Source organism: Pinus tabuliformis, chromosome 2_1, assembly GCF_031772625.1.
Source record: "Pinus tabuliformis cultivar Carrire ecotype Pingquan chromosome 2_1, CPIR1, whole genome shotgun sequence".
Classification (NCBI taxonomy): domain Eukaryota; kingdom Viridiplantae; phylum Streptophyta; class Pinopsida; order Pinales; family Pinaceae; genus Pinus; species Pinus tabuliformis.
This window is the reverse complement of record NC_142299.1, coordinates 520,430,464-520,448,295: the sequence shown is the minus strand read 5'-3', so window position 1 is coordinate 520,448,295 and position 17,832 is coordinate 520,430,464. Positions and strand designations below refer to the sequence as shown.

At 39.5% G+C, this 17,832-nt stretch overlaps 1 protein-coding gene across 4 annotated transcripts in view; it reads right to left on the bottom strand.

Moving 5' to 3' along the window:
- Positions 1 to 2,000: 2,000 nt before the first annotated feature.
- The window catches only part of LOC149201234 (uncharacterized), a 243,426-nt gene continuing 227,594 nt past the window's right edge, over positions 2,001 to 17,832 (bottom strand). For 3 of the 4 annotated variants that reach the window (XM_089402896.1, XM_089402895.1, XM_089402897.1), the window contains exons 17-19: positions 3,263 to 3,324; positions 3,101 to 3,152; positions 2,001 to 2,896 (exon numbers count right to left, since the gene is read on the bottom strand). In XM_089402896.1, coding sequence (XP_089259022.1) covers positions 2,789 to 2,896; positions 3,101 to 3,152; positions 3,263 to 3,324 — 222 coding nt within the window. In that variant the 3' untranslated portion in view covers positions 2,001 to 2,788. The remainder of the gene's footprint in view (positions 2,897 to 3,100; positions 3,153 to 3,262; positions 3,325 to 17,832) is intronic. The other variant, XM_089402898.1, reaches the window with a different exon arrangement.

The window sequence follows — 17,832 nt, the reverse complement described above, 5'->3', positions numbered from 1 at the left end:
GATGGAATGTTTGTTTAAATACCACGACACCAACTTGGGGCAATTGATATCGATCAATCAACGCTCCTCGTCTAGGGAAAAGGGATCCTTCTACCAGCAATGATCTAGCTACACAAGCCAACATAGAGGGTTTGTTGGACAACATATATATTACAAACTGTATTTAGGGTCTCAATGATTGGGTTGTTGTGTCTTACCAACAACTTTATGTCATAAGGCTTACCATCTTTATCTCTATCTATGGTCAGCAAGAGAGTGACTAGCCTTACCAGCCTTGCCCGCCAGATATTTTTGTCCTTACGAACCAGAGTTACGAGAATAATTGTCTTGGACTCCCAATGCATCTATGTATTACCTTGTCCTCAAATTGTCTAATTTTGTTTGCCTACATGCATAATGCCCTCTTGTAGAAGTTACACATATTCATTTAATCCATTTGTATTTTTACATAAGTTATATACTCCGCTTAGTCCAGAGGGTTAGCTTAGTTGGTCGAGTCCTCGTGGTTAAAGAACCTTTGCTATTGAGAGGTTATAAGTTCAATTCTCTCAACATTCTCATAGTCAGACTCTGTAGTTGAGCCAGAAGAAAGTGATCCTTTCAGGTAGATCTACCTAGTACAAATATTTCATGGACATAGCAGTCACCGATCTCCAAGACCGTGAACCAAAATATATATATATACTCAATTTTGATAATTATAATATATCAATTACTCCTATATATCTACTTATAATTATTGTAACTAATAATATTATATTAAGAATAATTTATATTTATAGATGAATGACTTACTTAAGGCACTTGAATCCCAAAAAAATAATATCTAATATTTATACTATCAATATTATATTTTAATTAGAATTAACATTTAATATATTCAATATTGTAAATATGTTATATACTTCAAAAAAAAAAATTATGTAATTTACTGACATATATTATATATTTTTATTTTTAAAATTATGTGATTTCCTAACGTATATTATATATTTTTATTTTTAAACTTGACATCATAATTTTTCCCTGACACGTTTTTGTTTACAAATTTCATTGTTTTCATGATATTCCAAAATGAATGAATGTGAAACATGTGACCTAGCATATAGATATAATTGGGGCAGCTAGTAATATTTTTCTGCCTTATATTTTTTCCTATAATACATTCCAAGTTTTAATTCCAATTCCCCTTCCTTTTCGTAGGTTTTCTATAAATGTGGTTTTATATGTTTTTTTATTAATTGTTACTCTTTCTTTGGATGTTCTTGAGAAAATTTCACTCACTGTACAATGTACTATCTTATCTTAATAAATAACTACAAAAACTCCACCAAAAATAGTAAAAGGTTAAAGAATCAGAGTCTCCAATCAGTAAAAACATAAATACATCCTTTACTAGAGTGAACTGCCAGAGCAGATGGTGTGTAGAGGATATACATTTTGGAGATCAATTTTGATGTATCCTATCAATAGTTGGTGTGATCATTATCAAGTATACAACAGATTTATATCCATTTTTCGGTAAACCTGGTTACCTGTGTTCAAAGGGTTTGGTCCAATATTTGACGTGTAAGCGGACATATAGATCAAATAAGAGCAGGAGTCATTTAACGTTATATTAACAGTGCCCTTTCCTATTATCTCGAACACTCGGGATCTGAAATAACACTACTAAGGTTTCATCTGCAAGTGGAAGAATAAAATCATTTGCCGCTATTTTCCATTGGAATTAAAATGAAATCAATTGCACTGTACTTGTCAGAGCTTAGTTCCTGAAGAAGGACAATCAATACCACTTAGTTCCTGAAGAAGGGCAATCAATACCGCTTAATTCAAACTTGATAGAAATGCTCAGCTTGGGTGCAAATTGAAGCTCAAGGTATTTGCACCTCCATAAGCCCAAAGAATAGCAGAACATGTTCTAACCATGGGAATCATAATACTAACTTTTGTAAAATATGAAATATGTTCCAAATTAAATATAAATTCTAGATGCCAAATGGCTCATAAGAGGCTTGATTTTATTATTGAGGCGGTGAATGTTAATGTTTCTGAATCAAAACAGTCACTCCACTGGCTGGCTGAAAGTTGCAAGTATATTTCCTCTAAGATATGCTAGAACCCGAGCACCTAATAAGTGGAAGGTACACATTTGGACTGAGTGTCGCCAACACATCAACATTTACATTGCTCAATGCTTGAGAATTTTGTGATCTGCAGCCAACCATTGCTACTGGACCATAAGATTCTAATGTAGAACAAAGCCATAAAAGATCCTGGAAATCTCAATAGTGGACAAAATTATACTTTGCCATGAGGGTCTTAAGTATGGCTGATGCATTGATTGGTAACTTGAGGGTTCAACTCAAATACTTACAAAAGGTTTCCGAGGATAGGTTGAATCATGGAAATCCTCCGAATTTCAAGTGGGGGACACAAAGTCTCAAAGAATATTTTGGATCAGAGAAACCAGGGGGACTTTTCTGCCGATACAGATCCCAAACTAAAGAATGTGGTGGAAGGATCAAAGATTAAGACTTATACCAAAAGCTCTTTGGTACTCTGAAATGTAGCCGCATACACTGAATTTACTCTTGAGTCTCAGTCCAGTTGCAAGCTGTGATCAAATGGAACAATTGTGAGTTCATTACAGAGAAGCATGCTTTGAACTCCCAAATGAATGGGATTTATGACATGCTATCCACATAATATTACAACTGAACCATGATTTTGGCAACCACTTAATAGAATTTTGCCATTAAATGCTAGAAGCTAATGCATCACAAACTTAGTTGTTGAAGGTAAAAGAGCACTGTTCAACAAGATCATGAGATGCCTCACTTATTCTGGTCTGCTTATCATCTGTGTTCCCAGTGGTATTCAATTGTTGTTCTAACTGTTGCAAAAGCCACACAAATTTTAACATCTGGCTTCTGAAGTCCATGATAAACACCATTAAATACAAGACTCAACTTCACAAGAAAAATCTTAATAACACACTAACAATAAATTTAATAATAGCACCATTAAATACAAGACTCAACTTCACGAGAAAAATCTTAATAACACATTAACAATAAATTGAATAATAGCTACAAACCTGGATATTTTTCATCTTCAAATTTTGTATCTCATCTACAAGATTTGAGGCCCTGAAATGAAATTATTTTTATTAGAATGTACAATTCTATCTGTCAAAGAACTGAAACATCAAACATCAAAAATCTTTTAGAATGCAAATTCTAGTAATTAATTCAAGAACCTGGCTTGCAATTCAGCCATGTATTGTAACAGCTCCCGTTCCCTCTCAGATGACGCTTCCGACTGTGTTCTCAAGATATACAAAAGAGCTTTAGGTTACAATTTATATGTTACGGGTTTTTAATTGAAACCTAGTTCTCAGATTGAACAGAAATTTATAATGACTTTGAAGATTAGACAGGCACTCTTTTGTTCAAATAATAAATAATTATTATAAAGGAACAGTAGCCAAGACGACAAATACGTGACTTGAACAAGAACATCCTTCATTACTTCCAAGTTCCATTATTACCAAAGACACACCGGTCAAGTGCATGTGTTTTAACTATTCTTTGACTTGGGTATATTTAAATTATATTCAATATATTTTTCTCAGTAACTACAAATCATGATGTATTTTATAATGTTTTATAATTTTATTACTTCTTTGAAACCTCGTTTTCCCAAGCTTTCTGTGGAGTAGCATAAAGCATAACTTTTCTATAAATGGTCTCTCAGAAGGTAATATGGTTTTTCAATATTTTTAGTTAACATGCTTGAATAATGTTTTGTTAACTATTTAAGTTTGTAACTATGGTTGGTTCCTTGGATCTTTACGCAGACATTAAAACGTCCATATAATCAAACAAGTCATCTGAACAAAGTCTGCTCTACTTTTTCTTTTGTTACAAGTTCTGATCCATATACCTTGACCATAACTTACAAGCGCACTCGTAGACAAGGAAAGGTCGAACAAACTAGATGTTTCTAAACTATGGAAAGACTGCTTTGTCCATAAATAAACTGCATACCCAAAATGAAAGTGCTATCAAGATTAGTTAAAACAGCCCAAGGCTATATACTAGGCATAGTCTTGCTGCTTGCAACATCAACATTGTTAGTCACAATGGCATGAACCATACTAACATGACCTTCCAAGTCCACCCACAACATGTTGGTTCTAACCAACCTATGACCAAAATGAGTCAGTTTTACCCACTGTTTTGAAAAACGGCCGGATCGAAACCGACTCGGCCGAGTTTGTCCGAGTCACACCCCCATCGGTCGACTCGGCCTTTGAACACAGAATGGCCGACCAAGTTATTACCAAGCCGATCGAGTTGTCTAACGACTCAGCCGGCTTGGTGACAGCGGCCCGAAAAAGCCAAAACAACGCGGTTTTTTTTTTAAATTGTTTTTTGGGGACCCCAAACCCATTTCTAACTTGCTTTTAGGTTCTTTGGGGTACATTCCCCTCTCCTAAACCCTATAAAACCCACCCAACCCCTCATTTCCTCACAGCCATCTCATTGCATTTGAGTGAGAATTTGAGTGAGAGTTTGTGAGGAGTTGTGGAGTTTGTTTTTGGAACAACAGTGAGGAGTCTTGGGCAAGCATTGTAGCAAGAGTGAGAAGCTTCTTGGGCAGCCATTGGAACAGCATTGAGGAGTTGGTTTGTTGGAGCAACCTTGAGGCAGCTTGTGCCTAGAGGTATTTTTTTTCACTTGTAAAAATCAGTTTTTGCTTATTTATTTTTTTGTGCAAATCTGGAAATTGAAAATAGTGTTTTTTGTGAAAAAAATGAACATTGAATCAATGTTATTTTTTTTGTTTTCATTTTCAGAGTTTTTTCCTTTGATTTCCAAGTGAAAAAATGGCACGTAGAGTGAAAAATGCTACTTGGGCATATGTTGAAATGGTTGATAGTCAAATGCATTGCAAATTTTGTCATAGAAAAATTAAAGAAGGTCTTGGGGGCATTAATAGGCTGAAACAACACTTGGCAGGGATTAGAGGCCACATTACTCCATGTGAATCACCGGAAATTGGGGAGATTAGGAAGGATTTGTTAGCCAACTTTGAGAAGTTTAAAGAAGAAAAGGCTAGGCAAAAAGAGTTAGAGGCTGAAATTGGGAGGAAGACGAGTATACAAAAAATGTTGGCTACCAACCCCCATTTTGATTTTGAGGGTTCTTCCTCTATCCCTTGTACTGATGCATCCAACCCCTTCCAATATGTTCCTCCCTCTTTGGAGTCTATTGAAGAAAAGGGTAAGGGTAAAATGAAAAAGAAGGGTGATATGAATATCAAAAGTTATTTCATTGTCACACCCTCCTCTCCATCAGATGCACATGGTCCTCAAGCTAGTAGAACTTTGCAGCCCACTTTAGATGACCATTGGAAGAAAGAATTGAGGGAGACTGTTTGTGATTACATATGTAGATGGTGGTATGATGCTGATATCCCCTTCAATGCTTCCCGTTCACCATATTATGAGCATATGTTTGATGTTATACATGCTGCTGGAAAAGGCTTCAAAGGCCCTATTATGCATGAGATAAGGGGGTATCATTTGCAGAAAGAAATTGCCTCCATTAATGAGTATTTGAAATATTTCAAGGACTCATGGGCAAGAACAGGATGTACCATCATGTCAGATGGATGGATTGATCAAAGGAACCGTACCATCATAAACTTTCTTATCTTCTGCCCACAGGGAACGATGTTTCTAAAATCAATTGATGCATTTGATAAGGTAAAAGATGGATAATTTGTGTTTCAGCTATTGGATGAGGTTGTTGAGGAGGTGGGGGTGGCTAATGTTGTTCAAGTCATCACAGATAATGCCTCTAACTATGTTCTTGCTGGTAAACTATTAGAGGAAAAACACAGAACCATCTTTTGGACCCCATGTGCTGCACATTGCATAGACATCATGCTTGACGACATTGGCAAATTAGATTGGGTCAAAAAATTAGAGATCATGCCAAAAGCATAACAAAATTTATCTACAAACATTCATGGATTTTGAGCCTTATGAGGAGACACACAGGGGGCAGGGATATTATTAGGCCTGTCATCACTAGATTTGCTACTCATTTTTTGACATTGCAATCTATGCTTTCACAACATAGAAACTTGAAAAATATATTTTCCAGTGAAGAATGGAATCAAAGTCGGTGGTCTCACAAACAGAGAGGCAAAGAATTGAAAAAGAAAGTTAATGAAGAAATGTTTTGGAGAAAGGTAGTAAAGATTGTGAAGCTTGCTGAGCCACTAGTTAAGGTGTTGTGGTTGGTGGATGGAGAAAGATTGGTTATGGGCTTCATTTATGAGGCTATGGATCAAGCAAAGGAGCAAATAAAGAGGGCATACAAGGATAAAGTGGCTAAGTAAGGGCCCATTTGGATAATCATTGATGAAAGATGGAACAATCAACTCCATTGCCCTATACATGTCGTTGGGTATTTTTTGAACCCACAGTATCACTATAAAGCTCTGGCGGCAAGAGCTTTGAAAGGGGAGGTTAGAGATGGATTGATTGATTGCAACGATCACATGATCCCATTGGAGTGTGATTAGCTAGAAATACACTGACAGGTCGCAACCTTCAAGAAAGTCGCAGGTACCTTGGGGAAGAAGCTAGCAAAGATTGCAAGGGAAGCAGATGAGCCAAGTAAACAAAATTTCAATCTTCAAATTCTTAATAATTATTTTGTTAAATCGTTTATAATTTGAAAGTTGGATATAATTTGTAATTTTGTTGAGCTAACTCATTACACCCCTATGTTTTTTGCAGCACAATGGGGGGAGGATTTTGGTAGCCATTGTCCTGAATTGCAAAAGTTTGCAATTCATATTTTGAGTCAAACTTGTAGTGCTACTAGGTGTGAGCGCAATTGGTCTGTCTTTGAGAGGATTCACACCAAGAAGAGAAACCGTTTGGATCAAAAACGGTTAAATGATCTAGTCTATGTCCAATACAACCTCCGACTCAGACGCAACCAATTGCTGAACAAAAGACCTGATTTAGATCCCATTGTGTTGAAAGACATTGATCCAACATCAGATTGGGTAGTGGAGAGTCATCCAGCGGAGTTTGATTCTGATGCGGATCTCGATTATGATTTACTGATAGTGGCATCACTCGAAATGTTTAGTTGAATGCAGATCCTGATCCACTTGTACCAGCCTTAGGGCCAGCCCCAAGTCCTCCAATTGCAAGCGCTTCCTCTCCTCAGCCACGATAAAAGCGCATATCTCGTCTATCTCAACTTGCAGTTGCTGCACAGCCTACTAGTCCTACCGCTTCTACTGTTGTAGTTGGAGATGATGATGAGGAGGAGTGATGGGTTGGCCTGTCTGACTCTGATCCAAAGGTTGAGCTAGATGATCTTGGCTCCACTAGCAGTAGCCAGTGGTACTGGTCATAGTTTACTTTTGTTGTAGAGGCCATTTCTAGCCTCCTTGGTTATGTGTTTTTGTTTTAATCTCTATATCATCATCATGTATGTATTGGATAGTGCACTGGGTTCCATTTTGATATAATGGATATATTCATGAGCCTACTTTGATCATATGTTGTCTTCTATCTATATTCTAATGCTATGTATTTGGAAACATGAACGAAAATCTTTAAAATTATGTTTTTTTATAATAATAAAAAATATTTAATGTATTTTTTACAACGACCTAGTCATTGAAATCGAGTCGGCCGAGTCGATACCGAATCGAAGTCGACCCTCGGCGGAGTCAAAGTCGGAGTCGGAGTCGGAGTTTTAAAACATTGGTTTTACCCAGGCTCCCTAGGCCTGGCCCAGACCTCAGTTGATGAGCCCAAAACCATCAAACTTGCCCAAAACCCACTTAGAGTCAAACCAAGACTTGCTGAGTCATTGCAGGGCCTGCGAAATCAATGAGCCAACTTGTCTCTAAAATTAAACTTTTTGGTCATTTTCAGTTGCTGCAACCTTTAAAATTGTATTTAACTTTTAATATTAAATTCTTAAAGTAAATGTTGATATTTATCTTATAATTACATTCTTTTAAATTTTTAACATTAAAAATTAAAAGTGGGACCCCCAGTTTTGGATGTTTGATAATAGACTCAAACCATAGGATTCCAAATAGAGAGGGAGCGGTTAGGAGCATTCGCTTCATGACCACTCCAAGAGTGATTTTTTAAGAAGGGGAGCGATCGGGGAGCAATCACTCCCAACCACTCCCCCTCTTAAAAAATCGCTCTCGTCAGTGCTTAAAAAAAACCGCGCGGGGAAGAGGGAGTGTCAGCCGGCAGATGGAGAGGGAGAGGAAAGAGAGGTTAGTGGAGGGGGGAAAAGGTTAGAAAGGCCCTGTCCCCTTCCATTATTTACCCATTTGTCAAGTTGGAGAGAGTAAGAGAGAGTTTGGAGCTTAGAGAGAGCAAGAGAGAGGAGCTTGGAGAGAGCAAGAGAGAGGAGCTTGGAGGAGCTTGAGGAGCTTGCAAGGGAGATTGGAGCTTGGGATTGAAGGCCAAAGAGGTAGGATCTACACTCTAATCTAGCATTTTTGTTTTTTATATGTTCATTGCTAAATAAATAAATAAAATTCTCTATTTCTCATTCCCATTCATCCATTTTTTGCAGACTCAAAACTTCAAACATCATGGCTATATGGCTTGGCATTTTCTTCTTGTTGGTTTTTTTTGTTATTATGGTGTTGGAGAGTAGGAGGGTTGATCATGATGAAGAGAATGAAGAAGTGGTTTATAGTGGATTTGATGAAAACCCTAGAGAGGAGTACCTTGGTGAGGAGGAAGAGAGTGGAGATGATGAGGCCCCAAAAACTAAAGAAGACCAAACCCCATTGTGGAAATATGTTACTAGGTCTGAAGCATGGGAAAAGGGGTGGAACCACTAAATTTACATGCAAACATTGCAACAACATTTACACAAGTTCATACACCCATGCCAGAAGGCACCTCTATGGAAAAAGGCTATGGGATGGAGATAAACAAATAGGAACCAAAGCTTGTCTAAGTGTGTCATCCAACAAAAAGAGCCAAATACATAAGGGAAGAGGAGGAAGCCCAATACAAATCTAAAAAGTCAAAGGGTTTCTTTGAATATAACCCGCAATCACATCAACATGCACAAAGAACTCCATCAGCATCTTCCCATGGCAGTGGATATGGAGGCACAGGAACAAACATCTCTTTAAGGAGTAGAATGATATCAGATTTCCTTGACAAAGGTTGTAGGAATGATGTGAATTCAAAAATTTACCAGTTTCTCTATGCATGTAGGATACCATTCAATGTTCTTCACTCACCTTATTGGCATGAAATGGTTTCTCCCATAAATGATGCCCCCAAAGGATGCAAGATCCCTAGGTATGACAAGGCTAGAACCATAGAACTTGATCATGAAAAAGCAAAAATATCACATTCTTTGAGTAAAATGACAAATTCTTGGATTGAGCATGGGGTGTCCATTGTATTTGATGGATGGACAAATGTAAAAGGCAAGCCATTGATAAGTGTTCTTATTTTGTCTGTTAGTGGTGTCATCTTCCTTTCAATGTATGACTACTTAAAGAAGTTCAAGACCGACAACAACATTGCAGAACCATTACTTTAAACAATTGAACGTATTGGGCCATACAATTTCATCCAAGCCATCACTATTAATGCTACTAATTGTAAGGCAGCTAGAGCAATTATTGAGGATAAATACCCCAAAATATTTTGGTCTGGGTGTTTGGTTCACACAATGAACCTTTTGATGCATGATATTATTAAGAAAAAAAACCAACAATACAAATGCATTGGTGATTTGTACAAGAGAGGCAAACAAATGATAAAATTTATCACAAATCATAGAAATACCCATGGGCTTTTCCACAGTCACTCAAGATTGGAGCTATTGAAGATTGCGAAGACTAGATTTGCTAGCTATTACCTCACCTTCATGTGCCTTTTGAAGGTAAGAGAGTCATTGGCTAGCATGATATCAAGTCAACACTGGCAAGTATTAAAGGATAGGGCTACAAATGCAGTTGACAAGCAAGGTTTTGAACGAGAGGAGGGGACCACTCTTGATGGTCTGTTTTGGGCATGTGTGAGGAAGTATAGCAATTCAGCAAGCCCATTTATAGCATGATTCGTTTTGCAGATATAGATAAACCAGTGATTGGAGAGGCACATGAGCAGATGGATAGCATGTTGGGGCAAATAAAAGATATTGTTCAGGAAAATGATCCCAACTTGTACACATTGATTCACAATTGTGTGTGTACATGGGGGAATAAAATTAATGTTCCACTACATGCCTTGGCGTATATTCTTATGCCAAAATACTACTCTCCATCTTGGTTGGGAAAACCTGCACCTGGGGGTGGGGTTAGGTCCAAACCCCATACAAATCCAGAGGTACAAGAGGGATATATGAAAGCATTAGGCAAGCTAGTCCCTGATAAGGAGGAGTGTGCTAATCTACGTCTTGAATTAGGCAGATACTTCAGTTGCACTGGTTTGTTTGGTTCTTTGCATGCAACGGAAGATAGAGACCGATTTGATGCTCTCACATGATGGGAAGCATATGGCAACATGGGACTTTTACCAAAATTGGCAAAAAAAGTTCTCTCACAGGTTGTAAATACTTCTTCTGCAGAGAGGTGTTGGAGCACCTATAGCTTCATACATAATGTGAGAAGAAACAGACTCAATGAAAATCGGGCAGAAAGTTTGGTTTATGTGCATTAAAACTTGAGGTTGTTGAGTCATTATTGTGATCAGGCTCATGAGGATCCAATATATAAAATTTGGGACAACCACCCAGAGGACAATAGTTTGGAGGATGGCACTATACATCTTGAAGAATTGCAAGCAGAACTTTTGAGAGATGATGATGAAGCAACAACCATGTCGTCCCCACCATCCAGAAGTAGTGCCAGTGCTCGAGTTCCATTTATTGTTCCTTTGCTACCGCCGCCTCCATCTACATCCTCACGTGGAGGGCATGTGCCCTCTGCTTCTAGTCATGCGGCTATGCGGTAAGAGACTCTTAGAAGACCACCAGTACCACAATCTACTCAAAAATTAGACATTTCTCGTGGCAAGAGGCCCAAGAATTAGCAATAGATAATATATTTACTTGTCTTTTCTAGTTTCTAGTAGTTTTAATAACGATTGACTCTTTCATATTTATTATGATTATTTTTGTAAGCAATATATGACAATTTAAGTTTGAACTTTGAAGTTGAAAATTATAACTCATTGGTAATGAATTATGAATATGATGCTTCGTGAAAGTTGAAAGTTGTTTCAATTCATTTCATGTGAGATATTCTTTGTTGTAATGGTTATACTTAGCTTTTAACCTTGGTGATCAATGATGATAAATGTTATATATTGACTTTTGAAAGCTTGAAACTTTAAGATTGATGAATCATGAAACTCAATATGTTGTATATTACTAACTTGTGGACGCGGTTGATGAAGATTATAACTTATAGATGATTGACGTTATATGGTTCAATCTATGTTTTTTATGCTTTTTATATCTAATTCGTCATTCGACATGCTTTTGTTGACATACATGCATCAATATATATATATATATATTCGCTCCCAAACCAGGAGCTTTTGAAACTGTCGCTCTCGCTCTCGCTCCCAAGTAACCTCGATTTGATCATCAGTGGAGATGTGATGGAGCCTCACTACTCCGCTCTGCACCTATTTTGGATCTAGTGATACTTGATCTCAATATGCTTGGACTTCTCATGAAACACAAGATTTTTTGCAAGACAAATCCCACTCTTATTGTCACAATATATAATCATTGTGCCTAGAACTTGCTCAAATAGTTCCCCAAAAAGCTTTCTTAGCCAAACTGCCTCACAGCTAGCCCAGGCTTACGGGAGAGAGCCTCCCCCCCCCCCCCCCCCCCGGAACACACTCCCGAAACACACTCCGTTCGAGAGCAGACAAGGAGTCATCTTGGGAGCACAAACCCTTTAAAAAAATATTGCTCCCTATTTTTCAGGAGCAAACAAGGGAGTGGCCAGGGAGCATTCGCTCCCTCCCCTCTCTCGTTCGCTCCCCACGGCCTAATTTCGCGGGTCGCACAGCAGGCAAGGGAGGGAGGGGAAGGCCCAAAATAAATAAAAGGTCCTCCTACCATCCCATTATTCAACATTTGCATATTGAGAGAGCAAGAGATGGATTTTGGAATTGGAGCTTGAGTTGAGGAGGAAGATTGAGAGAAAGATTGAGAGGATTGTGTGGGAGCTTGAGGAGCTTGCAAGGAAGATTGGAGCATGGGATTGAAGGCCAAAGAGGTAGGATCCTGACTCTAATCTGGAATTTATATTTTTCATATGTTCATTGTTAAAAGAAAATGTTCTCTCTCTTTCCCATTCCCATTCCTCCATTTTATTGGAGGCAAAAAACTATAACTCCGCCAAAGTTCAAAACTTCAAGGAATCAAAACTTCAAACATCATGGCTATATGGCTTGGCATTCTCTTGATGTTGGTTACTTTTTTGTTATTATGGTGTTGGACAGTAGAAAAAGGAGGGTTGATGTATTCATGGAGTTATGAATTTATTTGTGTTATAAGACAATTCGTCAAGGTCGGCCAGCAACCAAATAAACCTCACATGTGCTCAACATTTTAGTATAAAAGGAGATGACTTGATAGTCATTTCTACACACTTTGATCTTGATTTCTCTCCACTTGTCTTGGGTTTTAGTCGAAGAGAAATCTAGGAGTGGAAGCTCTAGATGTTGGAGGAAAAGAGGCTGCCCTAGCCACAACAAAGAAAGGCAGCCCTAAACGTTGTTCTAAGGCAGCCCTAATGTTGTCCTAAAGGCAGACCTAAACATTGTTCTAAGGCAGCCCTAAATGCTGTCCTAAAGGCAGCCCTAAATGCTGTCCTAAAGGCAGCCCTAAACGTTGTTCTAAGGCAGCCCTAACGTTGTACAAAAGGCAGCCCTAAACATTGTTCTAAGGCAGCCCTAAATGTTGTCCTAAAGGCAGCCCTAAACGTTGTTCTAAGGCAGCCCTAACCTGTCCTAAAGGCAGCCCTAAACGTTGTTCTAAGGCAGCCCTAAATGTTGTCCTAAAGGCAGCCCTAAACGTTGTTTCTAGGTACAGTTTAGAGCTAGAAAGGCAAGCAGCAAGGCTAGATAGTGCTACAAAGATGGATGGACAGCAAGGCTAGATAGTGCTGCAAAGATGCATGGACAACAAAGCTACCTAAGTGTTGCAAAGATGCATGGACAACAAGGCTACATAGTGCTGCAAAGATGCATGGACAGCAATGACAATGTGACATGGCAGCAAAGGTACATGGTGCTGCAAACACATTGGACAGCATAATGATGGGACAGCACAATGATCAATGACATTGTGACATTGTGCAGCAGAAATACATGGGAAAACTAGTATTTAGTGCAACAAGTTCATGGTGCTACAATAGTATGGTATATGGGACAGCAACAACAAGGTGCAGCAAGCATAGTGTCGCAAGCACATTGGGACCACAGTATGGTACTTGGTGCAGCAAGTACACTAAGCAGCAATGGTGCAGCAAGCACATGGGTGACAGCATGGTGTTGCAGTGGCACAAGGTACAACAATGCTAAACACTGGAACAACAATGCAGCATAAGGTGCAGCGGTATGATGTGTACAACATGGTCATAAAGTCCAGCGTTGTGATGATGGGTGCAGCATGGTGCATTGAGGTGCAGCGTGATGACGAGATGTAGCACAATGATAGGTGAAGGAGTCACCTTGGAGAATCAATTGAAGCAACATGTCTTCAATTGATCTCATGTATCATCTTCTTAGAGATGATCTATTCCCTTATCTAGATAAGTCAAAGTGTTGACTTCTGTTGTAAATGTACTATCTCTCTCTCTCTCTGTTGAACTATTCAAGAACATATAAGAAGAATTGATCAAGGGTTTCCCCACATTGCGGTTTATCCCTGGCCAGCGCCACATCCTATGTCCTCTTGTCTTGGTTTGTCTTCTGTGATTTATGTTTATGTTCTATCTATAGTTTACTTTAATGTTGATGTGATTGCTAATCTGGAAAAGATAATGAGCTAACTGTGAAAATTGAAATAAATTGCTCCTAGCATAGAACATACCTAAAATTAACATGGTATCGAAGCTGAGGTGAAGACAAAGCCCAAGCAAGAGTGAAAAAACAATCACCAAAGACAGTTGGGAAAGGACTAAAGGATCAGTGGATTCCTCATCCCTCTTCAAATTCACGTAGGGTGAAGTCGAAGCAGAGAATATTATCAGAATGGCGTAGCGGAAGCTTTTGATGGCCTACCTAAAGATCACTTCATTGGGAAGTTCAGATCTAAGGGTGGAAGGAAAGGCAAATGCCTTGGTAGTAATAAGTCTGGTCATTATGCGAAGGAGTGTCTGAATGGTAGGGACACATCACTTAATGAAGATACCAATCATTCCAAGGACATCTTCAATAATCAGAGGAATGACAGGTAATGCAGGTCATCAAGTAAACAAGCGACTCTTCAAGAAAGCAAGGAACCCCAGGTATGAAGAATCAAATGTTGTTTCTGATAAGATAAAGAAGTGTTATCTTGTATTGGCCCTCTCCTTCAGATTCTTTGAGAATCTAGCTTATTGATTGTAGTGCTTCAAGGCACTTCATCAAATAGAAGGGTGATCTCTCTAATTTAGTAGAGATGGAAACAATTATGGGATTATACTTGGAGTCGATGCCACCTATCCCGAAAAGGGTGTAGGGAATGTTACCCCTAGATTGAATGAGGGTAACTTGATTCATTTACGAGAATCTCTTTATGTACCTGATCGCAAGAAGAACCTGGTGTCCATTTCGGCAATGGAAGTCAAAGGTTTCAGGGTGGCATTCATTGATGGAAAGGTACGTGTTTGAAAATAGAATTTTTTATAATTCTTTTACTCATGGGTTCAGGGTTGGAAATTTGTATCAAGTTGCAGGATGGTCCATTGGGGACCATGTCAGTTGTCACATCTCATCTATAGCATTGGAGGTCTACTTATTATGGGGCCCTACCCGATGTGAGTCAAATGTTGACAAGGATACCTGAATTCAAAAAGAGCATGAAGGTACATGTCTGAGATGTACCAAAGGAAAATCTTACAAGGGGACCATTCCCCTCATGTAGCAATTCCATAGGTTTGGAACAACCCGAGGAGTTTGAGATTCATGATCGGGAATCTCATGTATACAGGTGGAAGAAAGCCTTCTATGGCTTGAAGCAAAACATCCCAGGCGTAGTATGAGAGGATTGATAGTTGTCTAATGAAGCTGAGATTCACTAGGAATGAAACTAATCCAAACCATTACTCGAAGGTTGTGGATGATAGACCTCTCACACCGGCACCTTCTGAGGACGACCTCTTTCTGACAGGTGCAGACCCTCTCATTTGCAGAGGTAAGAGGGAGTTGGATTCCGGATGTGGAATAGTAAACTGCAAGCCCGTGACTAACTCGTGGATCTTAACTTTCAGAAGTTATATGGTAGTGACGCCGAACCAGATTTGGGAAATGCCTCTGAGTTTCATAAACTCATTCGCATTGATGTTCTTGGTGAACTTCTGTTCGGATATATGTTTTTCAGTTAGCATGGTGAGCTCATGTTTGATTGAGCCTCGCTGGATTGGTGCCAAGAATCTTCTGAGTTATCTTCGGGGCACAATCTCTCATGGATTGAGATACACTGTCGAAAATATGACGCTGCATGATTATTCGAATGCTAACTGGGCAGGCAATGTGGAGGATCACTAGAGCACTTCTCAGAGCTGGTTCTCTTTGGATTCTGCTTTGATATCATGGATGAGCAAGAAGCAGAAGTCGCTTTCTATAAGCACTGCCGAGACCGAATACATAGCTATGAGTATGTTCTCGTATGAAGCTGTGGTTGTGGTCTTCAGTGAGTTGTTTGTACACATGATGAATACCACTGTGATCCTCTGTAACAACCAAGGGGGGATTCGATTGTTGAGGAATCCTGTATTCGATGATTGCTCGTGCAGATAGACATCAGATACTACCTTATCTGGGTATGGTAATTCGATGAGCAAGGAGGCTCCATCGCATTGAGACTGATGTACAAGTCGCAGACTTTTTGTCAAAGCCCCAGGGAAAGGTCAAATCTGTGACTTTCCCGAACGACTTGGAGTCGTTGAGAGACCTTCTTATAAGGGTCCTGCATGTTGCATGCATTGAGCTTTGGGAGCTCCAAGGGGCTTGGGGTACTCACTGGAGCAACACGCAACCATAGGGCAACTCACCCTCCCCTAATGGTGCGATGTGTACAAGGTGAATGGCTCAGCCTTCCTTGTGATATCTCGTGGCGACTGTGGAATAAGATGATTAGTTCTCCTGTGGGCCGGGATGATTAGTTCTCCCATGGCGACTATGGAACAGCATGATTAGTTCTCCTGTGGGTCGAGATGATTAGTTCTCCTGTGGAAACTGGGGGACAGGATGATTCGTTCTCCTGTGGACAGGATGATTAGTTCTCTTGTCGAGGCATCCTACCCATGCAGTCTGGGACTCATGGGAAGTACCTCTCATCTGATTAATGAGTAGGGAAATGGGGTTAGGGACCATTAGTAGTACTATTGATGGATGCATCGTTGTATCTACCGTACTCCCTATGTTAGGATGACCTCCATTGATCTGGGATCAATGAAACTGATCTGGGATCAGTATGAGTGGTCTGAGACACTCTCTTGTGATATTGATCTGGGATCAATGAAACTAACTTCGGGTCAGTAAGAGTGGTATGACACACTTTCTTCATATGGAACTAGCTTCGGGTCAGTAGAGAATGGTATGAGACATTCTCGATCAATTCTTCTTCTTCATGGTTCAGCAGAGTAGAGCTCAACAAAGCATAACCGAACAGAGCTCAGTAGAGCAGAGCAAAGTAGAGCAGAGCAGTGCAGGGCACTGATGGCATAGATAGTATAGTCGGACAAATGGATTAGCGAATGGAGTTCTCCCTAGTTGAGGAGTGTTAAAATTGGAAACTAGGGCCAAACTCCATGTGGGTGAGGTGTATGATTGATCTAAAGATCATCCGATTCCGATAAGTATTCATGGAGTTATGAATTTATTTGTGTTATAAGACAATTCGTCAAGGTCGGACAGCAACCAAATAAACCTCACATGTGCTCAACGTTTTAGTATAAAAGGAGATGACTTGATAGTCATTTCTACACACACTTCTATCTTGATTTCTCTCCACTTGCCTTGGGTTTTAGTGGAAGAGAAATGTAGGAGTGGAAGCCCTAGATGTTGGAGGAAAAGAGGCTGCCCTAGCCGCAGCAAAGAAAGGCAACCATAGCCACAGCAAAGAAAGGCAGCCCTAAATGTTGTTCTAAGGCAGCTCTAACGTTGTCCTAGAGGCAGCCCTAAATGTTGTCCTAGAGGCAGCCCTAAACGTTGTTCTAAGGCAACCCTAATATTGTCCAAAAGGCAGCCCTAAACGTTGTTCTAAGGCAGCCGTAAGTGTTGTCTTAAAGGCAGCCCTAAAAGTTGTTCTAAGGCAGCCCTAAATGCTGTCCTAAAGGTAGCCCTAAACGTTGTTCTAAGGCAGCCCTAACGCTGTCCTAAAGGCATCCCTAAACGTTGTTCTAAGGCAACCCTAAATATTGTCCTAAAGGCAGCCCTAAACGCTATTTCTAGGTACGGTTTAGAGCTGGAAAGGCAAGCAGTGAGGCTAGATAGTGCTGCAAAGATGCATGGATAGCAAGGCTAGATAGTGTTGCAAAGATGGATGGACAACAAGGCTA